General features: G+C 46.5%; 1 protein-coding gene across 1 annotated transcript; it reads left to right on the top strand.

The window, feature by feature from the left end:
* LOC103714200 (phosphatidylinositol 4-kinase gamma 4-like) lies at positions 1–4951 on the top strand. The gene is made up of 2 exons (XM_008801378.5): positions 1–2185; positions 4244–4951. Exons 1-2 carry the CDS (start codon positions 836–838, stop codon positions 4619–4621), a joined length of 1728 nt encoding a protein of 575 aa, XP_008799600.4. The 5' UTR covers positions 1–835; the 3' UTR covers positions 4622–4951.
* The last annotated feature ends 3613 nt before the right edge of the window (positions 4952–8564 follow it).

Below are 8564 nucleotides of genomic sequence, written 5' to 3'. Positions count from 1 at the left end.
GTCAGACCCGGGTCCAAAGCGAATGCATGGCCAACGGTCCCCGTCCAACCACCGCCTTCCCGACATTTTTTCTTCCTTTTCCGAACTTCGTTTTTTTTTATGAAAAAAAAAATCGACCGTTTGAATCGCTGCGAAGTAACACGGAATTCTCGCAGTGAAGTGCGGGGCCTTTGGAACGAGCCAACGAGGAGCGAATTCGAGCCGAACGGAAACGCTAAATTGATGCATTCCGTCCCCAATCCATTGCTATTTTCCTAAATTTGGCGCTCGATTTAAGCTCGCCTCCGTTGTCTCTTCGCCCTCGATTCTTCTTTCTGGTAAGAATCCATCCCCCTCCTTCTCCCCCAATCGTCCCTCCGGTCCCCCGTTTCCCATCATTTCCGCTTCTGAAAATCCGTCAATTGTCCCTTTTTTTGATCCCCTTTTCGCCCCATTTTGGTTCTTAATCTGTCTCCCGACCCCCATTATTCCTGGATGAAACCCTAATTTTTGGAAAGGAGCATTCCTTTCCAATTTGGGGTTTGTTCATTTCTAATTGGGAGAAAGTAGAGAGGTGCCTGGAATTTAGGGTTCTTGCGAGGATTCGCGAGGATCCGGGTCAAAGTGTTCGTTTGTTGTTCAAGTTTAGATTTTTAGAGGTTGCAGTAGGATTAAGGCGGGATTGGCCTTTTAGGGGTTAAATATTTGATCTTTTGGGGGGAGAATTGGTCGGGATTGCTGATGGGCTCTAGGGTTTGAGACGCCCTTGCCTTCTTTTGTGGTTCGTGCCGCTGTTCTTGGTGGTTCGTTCCGCTAGAGACGAGTGAGGGTCAAATTCCCGTTTTTGGGAAGGAAAATGTCGTCCGCTGGAGCCACTCTCAGCCCGGTCGGGGGTGATCTTGCCCTCTCCTCATTCCTATCCGAGGGTATCAGATCCCCGCATTGTTCCCCGGAGTCGATCATGATCTACCTTGCCGTCCCGGGGGCTTCGGTGATCCCAATGAGGGTCCTGGAGTCTGACTCTATCTCCTCCGTTAAGCTTAGGATCCAGAGTTGCAAAGGATTTGTTGTAAAGAAGCAGAAGCTGGTATTCGGTGGCCGGGAGCTCGCCCGGAATGACTGCTTCATCCGGGACTATGGCGTGTCTGATGGGAATGTCCTCCATCTCGTCATCCGGGTCTCTGATCTCCGTGTCATCACCGTCAAGACCGCCTGTGGGAAGAAATTCAAGTTCCATGTTGAGCGCGGCAGGGACGTTGCCTATGTTAAGAATGAGATTGCAAAGAGGGCGAGAGGTTTTGTTGATCTTGACAATGGAAAACTCTTTTATGATGGCGAGGAGCTTGATGACCGGCGGCTGATTCATGACATTTGTAAGTACAATGATGCCGTGATGCACTTGCTGGTGCAGAGATCTGCAAAAGTCAGGACTAGGCCTGTCGAGCAGGATTTCGAGCTATCTGTCGTAGCACCTGATACAGAAAGGAAGATAGGTTCAGATGATCTTCAGATAATTAGCAAGAAACCACGGGATAGAGATGCTTGGGTTGAGCCAGTCATTGTTAATCCAAAAGTTGAATTGCCTGCGGTGATTGATGATCTTGTTCGCGCTACTATTGCTGGATTGGAGAAGGGAAAACCACCTGTCATGTCTTCAGAAGGTACAGGGGGAGCTTATTTTATGCAGGATGCATTGGGTCAGGGATTTGTTGCCGTTTTTAAGCCAATTGATGAGGAGCCGATGGCTAAGAATAATCCTCGAGGGCTTCCCTTGTCAACAAATGGCGAAGGGTTGAAGAGAGGGACTCGGGTTGGAGAGGGTGCGCTTAGGGAAGTTGCAGCATACATTCTCGATCACCCTGTAAGTGGACGCCGGTCATTCTCGGGCATTGATGTTGGGTTTTCTGGTGTTCCTCCAACATTCATGGTGCGGTGCTTGCATGAAGGTTTTAATCACCCTGAAGGTTATGAGCATGCACTGAGGAATTTCAAGATTGGATCCTTGCAGATGTTTGTGAAAAACAATGGGAGTTGTGAGGACATGGGTCCTCGGGCATTTCCAGTGCAGGAGGTCCACAAGATATGCGTGTTGGATGTAAGGTTGGCAAATGCTGATCGGCATGCTGGAAATATATTACTCTGCGAGGAAGAAGAAGGCCGTCTGGTGCTGGTTCCAATCGATCATGGATATTGCTTGCCTGAGAATGTGAGTATGCAAATTCAGTGATTTGCTCCCTAGCATAACCTGAATATTACCTTCTAAAAATTTCTGTATTGATTGTGCTTTTATTACGCTATACAATATTTGCAGTTATTGAAGTAAATTTGTTGTCTGCATTTATTTTTTATTTGACACTTTGCAATACTAAGACATCTTGGTGTTTACATTTTCAATTATTGCTTTACTTGTGTATTTTCCACCATTTATTATGCTTTCTAGATGGGTTATGTAGATCATGTACACATGATGAAACCCTTTCATTTCTAGAAGGGCAACTGTTCATGATAGCCAGACTGCATGCAAGTGGTGTGGTTTGATGCTTATACTTTTATGTTTTGAGATCTTGGAACATTGCAACATGCTATTCCTATCTTATCTAGCTGTTTGTGAAGTTTCATTTATACAAATCAATTTTGGGCAATAATATCTTTCTAAAAAGGAAATTTGGGCAATAATATATGGAAGAGTTGAATCATTTTAGGAAAAAGACAATTTTGATATATGAAATTAGACCTTTCTACATGCCTCTGTGTAACCACTTGTTAATTTTTCATACTTTTGTGTCTCCCTGTACTTCTGTGTGTTTAGAATATCTTTTCTGCACCTTGATTTTGTTATTCGAACTCTGCTATGTCCTGCAATTAATGCTATTGTTCAACATCTATTGTGGTATTTTCTTTTGGCTTCTCTATCAGTTTTTACCTTCCTTACTGATGGTGCTTTCTTGAAAGTAAAAATATGAAACTATCCCTACCAGAACTTGACATGTCTGATGCATGTGGGTACACAAAAAAAAACATTTACTGTATAGCTATGATTAGAAGAGTAGTATTCAATGGACAGTTCTGATTTTAAAAAATGAATTGATAAAATAAATTTAGAAAAAAGATAAGGACAATGTTTGATGGATGGATGGTCATAATTAGATTACGAAGAGAATGGCATTTGATTGGTGGGATTGATTAGAAATGGATCATTTGATATTGCATGCTATAAATGAAAAATCCAGCTATAGGAAAGCTCTTCCATCAAATATAAATATATAGACCAGAATAAGTATAGATTAGATTTTGAAGTAGTTTCGATATATAAATTCTTATTTAAAGTTGTGGAATTCTCTCCTTTGATTTATTTTAGTATGACTCAAAGGTGGGGATTTTTTTTTTTTTTTTTTGTTGTTGTGGGGGGTGGGGGAGGTTCTCCACTTGATAGCCCCCCTATCGCAATAGAGGGGAAGAGACCAAATATGAGGTGATTAGGGATGACACTTGGTGGGAGATTCGAAAGAGTTCATATCCTGGACGATGTAGATGGCAGGGACCACTGGAAAAGATGAGAAGGGAGGGAAGGGGAAATATGTGATGTCTCAAATGGTGGAGTTGCGGAAGTTTTTTTGTTCCTTCTGCCTCTCTATACTTAGCTCGGAATGTTTTTTGAGGGACGCTTCAGGATTTGAGCGAACCGTGTGAGGCTGGACCGAAGCCTTTCTGATTATATTATAAATAGTATAAAGAAGTAAAAATATATGTTTCTAAGCAGTATATGCTGCCTTTAAATAGACAGGATCTTTAGTATATACTAGAATCTAATCCTGGAATACATAAAGTATATTCTAGAGACAGACGCATGGCAACTTCTTTTGTAGATGAGTACAGTAATTTGCTGCAGTGATATGGAAGGTGTTAGAAGGAAATTCTGAGGAGAGAGTACATCTGACATAAGATCCCTAACAACAATAACCTGCATATGAGCTTCTCTACCCAACTTGGTCCTATTTTGTGTACAATTTAAAGAGCACTAGCGTCATCATATTTCCCAATTCTTCCCCATGAGTCTGCGAGGCTGGTATGCATTTACTTGTAATTAAGTTATAATCTCTTATCTAGGTTGAATTTCATCTTGCAAAGTTTTACCTATCATTAGTGTATTTTTTTATCTGATAATCTCTTGATGCCTAAGCTCTCCTGATGCCCACTGATTTTTGGATGTGTCCAGTGTATTTAAATGTCATATCTTGCTTCTAAATTTATGTGCTTGGTGCAGTTTGAAGATTGCACATTTGAGTGGCTCTACTGGCCTCAGTCTCGCCAGCCTTTTAATTCAGAAACCATTGACTACATAAAATCGCTGGATGCTGAGCAGGATATTGCTCTTCTCAAATTCTACGGCTGGGAACTCTCAGTTGACTGTGCCCGCACATTTCGCATCTCCACTATGCTTTTGAAGAAGGGTGCAGAGAGGGGGCTTACTCCATATGATATTGGGAATATGTTGTGCAGAGAAACAGTGAAGAAGGAATCCATGATTGAAGAAATCGTCCGTGAAGCCAAGGATGCTGTTCTTCCAGGCACCAGTGAAACTGCATTCCTGAAGTCTGTGTCTGAAATCATGGATCATTATCTTGATGAATTCACGTCATAAGTCAGCAGTTGTGCTTATATATATATATATGTATGTATATGCAGATGTATGTATGTGGATGGTTTATTGTCAGTCGGAAAGGAGATGTGGGTGACTGCTAGAACTGCTATCCCCACTCTTTTTTATTGATATGGTCATGCCCTGACCATAGCACAAGAGGCGTTAGGTTGAGACTTTGGACGGCAGCTCTTACCATCTCTCTCTGCTGGTTCAGGTCTCCTGCAATATTATGAGTGGATGAACAGAAACTCAAGATCATATCAAAACTGATTGTGCTGATTGAATGCTTGGATGGTATATGTCATGAATAAATCTGCAATTTCTTGTGTAGATGATGGCTATCATGTTGTTGCTGCTGGCATTTAAATCGCCATTCTTTTTTTTCCCCTTTATCACGAGTTCTCTCTTTTAACCTGCCTGCATGTGCCATTGCCATTCCTCGTGTGATCATCCTTTCTCAAAAAGTGGGTGATTCCTTTTGTTTAAATGTAATGGAGGGCCTAGGCCACCAAGAGAATCCATTGCTTGAGTTTGATTGGATAGCTAACAGATCACTTGGATGTCTGAGATGCGAATCACATTATCGAGTGACATGGAAAGTATTTGTTTGTCTTGTCTATGGGATTGTTTTGACTGTGCAATCTGATCTCTACCTAGCTCCATCTGATGGATATTGTTATTGCTGGAAATAGGACTTGGGGGTGATCGCAGACCAGAAGAAAGAGCTTCCGCCACGGGCGGTTGTAGAAGGCTGTCTCCGGGAGATGGTGGCGGCTGATGGCTACTTCCGGGGAACCTACAAAAAGCCTGAGCCGGGAGTTTCGGCGAAGGCCCTCCGATGCTTAAGTCAGAGGGAGATTTGGAGGTAGTTTTTTAGCGGAGAAGCCCAGACGTGGAGGAGGAAAAGTCTCCGTCTTCTTGAAGTTTTTCCTCTTTATAGGAGGTGGTGTGGCAGTTATACGCTATCATGCGTTATTGTGGGGATTTCGGACTGAAAATACGTTACCTCAATTGGCCTGGGGATTTAAATTAGCTGGCCCTTAGTGGAGAACGAAAAGATTTGAATTCGATAGCTGTCGTGGCGTAGATTGCAGGGGTCGATCCCGGATATAGAGAACGTGGTAGCCGTTTCGATTCGGAGATCAGCTTAATTTTCGGTGGAGTCGGCTGTGGGTTTTGACTGGATCCTTTCTAGCCTTGAGGTTAAGCAGGCTCTGCTCGGTCAGGGCGCGCTTGTCGAGCTCGTGCTCGCCAAGCCTATGGCTGCCGAGACCATGTCTATTGAGATCACGTGCGTCGTCGGATTTGGGTTCCTCAGTCACGTGCATTGGTGGGCCCACTTTTCCCTCCATCATCTACCCCCCGACTTCCGAGTTCAAGCTGTATTCAAGCTTGGGCAAAGGAAGTAGTTAGGAGGAGGGGAAAAAGCATTTTCCTGGCTATTTTCTGAAAAAGGCATTGGCGGTAATGTCCCTCTTCTCGAGGTGATTTTGTGTGGCAGCCTCATAATTGGGCTCCAGTGTCCGAAGAGGTGGTTGTCAATCTTCTGCTTTTATGGTGTCGATTCGGATTGATATGCCGGGCTGGTTTCCAAGGCAGGCACGTGGCGTGATCCGGACGAGGGGTAAGGCTGGTTTCCGTCGATTTGGTCCTGTCTATATAAACCCCTGACTGGCTTTGGGAAACCTCATTTGGCCGCCGTAGCTTCCCTTCGTTCATTTTTTCTTGCTCTTCCCCTTGATAGGTTGAGTCTCTCCTGAAGGCACTTCAGGGCGTTTTCCGGTGATCGCTTTAATCTCTCACTTTCGGCCGTCGACGTTTTCGGTGAAAACCATAGTAGGTCTCTTACCCACGTTTGCTCGGAGAACTGTTGCTTTTCTTTTTCTTCTTCTCCTTCCTTCTTCTTTATCTTTTACTACTTGGTGAGCACAGCAATGTCGAGTGGTGTTTCATCTTCCGGTAGGAACCTTTCCCATAGGAAGGAGGTCGTACCGGAGATGGGCCATGACCCAGACGGAATCGGGTCAAACTTGGCCGAGGAGGAATTGGACTTGATCTGAGCTCGGTTTTTCCCTCAGCACGGGTTCTGCCTTGAGCCGGCGAGGTCGGAAGACCGGGTTACGAGACCTCCTCCAGGTCGGATCGGAGTGTACATGGAAACACTCTGGGCCGGCCTGCGATTCCCTCTGCATGGGTTCGTGAACGAGCTCCTGACGGCGTACTAGCTCATCCCAGCGCAGCTTTCTCCAAACTCGTGGAGGACCATCATTAGCTTCTTATCACTTTACCTCACACACAAGATACCGACCTCGGTAAGCGTCTTCCATTGGTGTTTTTAATGTTGAAATCCAATCCCGCAGATGGAGAATGGCTGTACCTTAACCTTCAGGGTGGTAGGCCATTTTTCCGAGGTGCTCCTTCCTCCATTCGTGGGTGGAAGAAGAAATTTTTCTTCCTCTCCTCCGAGCGCACGTGGGAGTTTGACCCATCATGGGGGCTGCCCCAGCTCAAGGCCATCAACAAGCCCCTCAAGCTTTCAGTGAGCGAGCAGAAGATTCTCGACGCTCTTCGCAGCCTCAAGGGGGACATTCTTCTAAACGACCTCCTGAGCGAGGAGGCTCTGGTAAACGTTGGCCTGAGCTCAATGTTCCCTATGGGTAAGGATAGTCGTACTGTTTCTCCTCTATTCCGTCGCCTTAAAATTTCTTTTCCTCTTTATTTCCTCAGTCAGTTTGGGACTTTGCTTGGATTTAACTCTTTTCTTTTTTTCAGAAGTCTCGAGGATGGTGTCCAGCAACAACGCTCTCCTTGCCTGGTACAACAAGAGAGTGGTAGAAGCTGGCAGAGCTCGTCCAGTCCCGAGGAGGGGCCCCAGGCCGATCTCGATTTCGACTTCCACGGAGGTCGGGGGCCTCGAGGCCGAGACCTCCGGCCTCGTCCACAAGATCGGCAAGAAGAGGGCTGGGAAGCCCAGGTCGGAGGTGGCCCCCATCCAAGCGCGCTACTGCCACCAAGGCCGTGGAAGATCCGGGGGCTCAGGCTGGCTCGTCCTCGGGCCCCCAGAGGGCTCGCACGGTCGTCTGCCTCCGGCGTTCGGGCCCCGAGCCAAGCAATGGTCTTGAGGTCCCGAGTCCTTCTTTTGCTCCTCCGCCAAGCTCGTCAAGACCCGACCTCCCGAGCTCTTCGGAGGTCGCTGAGCGTCCAAAAAGGAGGTGGTACCTCCCCGAGTGGACGATTTTCGAGGGCAACCCAGCCCTCCACAGCAACAAAGTCGCACGGGAGGTAGTCCGGTGCGCGTTGCTTCCCGCTGATCGAGTCGAGCTCGTAGCCGGTAACATCAGTGACTTTATTGACCAGACTTATTGCTCAGCCATTCGGGTAGGTTTTTCTGCGCTTCCATAACCTTCTCGATCTTTGATCTCTGCTCAGTCTCACCTAACCTTTTGCTTTCCCTCCTTACAGCACCTTCATGAAATTGACATGTTGGTCGCCGCCTCGGCCACCTTCCAGAACCAGGCCGCGATGAGCCAAAGGGCCCAGGAGCTTGCTGAGGCCGAGGCCAAGTGCAAGGAGTTCGCTGCAAGGGCGGAAACTGTTGAGTCCAAGCTCATATCTAAGACTAAGCTCCTGGAGGAGGAGGAGGCCTCCCACACCCTCACTAGGTCGACGCTTCGCGCCTCCGAGGCCTGCCTAGCCGAGGCCCAGTCTGAGCTCGCTGGGCAAAAATATGAGGTGGGAACCCTCCGACTGAAGGTCGAGCAGTTGGAGGCCCGGGAGAAGAAGGTGATGCAGCAAGCTCGAAATGCGGTGCAGATCTTCCGCGAGTCAGCCGAGTATCGAGAGGAGATGGAGGAGGAGGTCGTCGATGGACATATTCGCAGCTTCGAAGATTTTCGAGCTCAAGTGAGAAGACTATGTCCCAAGCTCGATTTTAACGATCTCT

This window comes from Phoenix dactylifera, chromosome 1 (assembly GCF_051530095.1).
Source record: "Phoenix dactylifera cultivar Ajwa chromosome 1, Ajwa_hap1_PhDact_Kaust_v1.1, whole genome shotgun sequence".
NCBI lineage: Eukaryota > Viridiplantae > Streptophyta > Magnoliopsida > Arecales > Arecaceae > Phoenix > Phoenix dactylifera.
The sequence above is the reverse complement of the archived record's forward strand: the minus strand, read 5'-3'. Positions and strand labels throughout refer to the sequence as shown.

Coding starts and splice junctions, on each gene's coding strand:
- LOC103714200 (XM_008801378.5), top strand. CDS start 836: ATGTCGTCCGCTGGAGCCACTCTCAGCCCGGTCGGGGGTGATCTTGCC. Junction 2,186..4,243: donor GATATTGCTTGCCTGAGAAT/GTGAGTATGCAA, acceptor TGCTTGGTGCAG/TTTGAAGATTGCACATTTGA.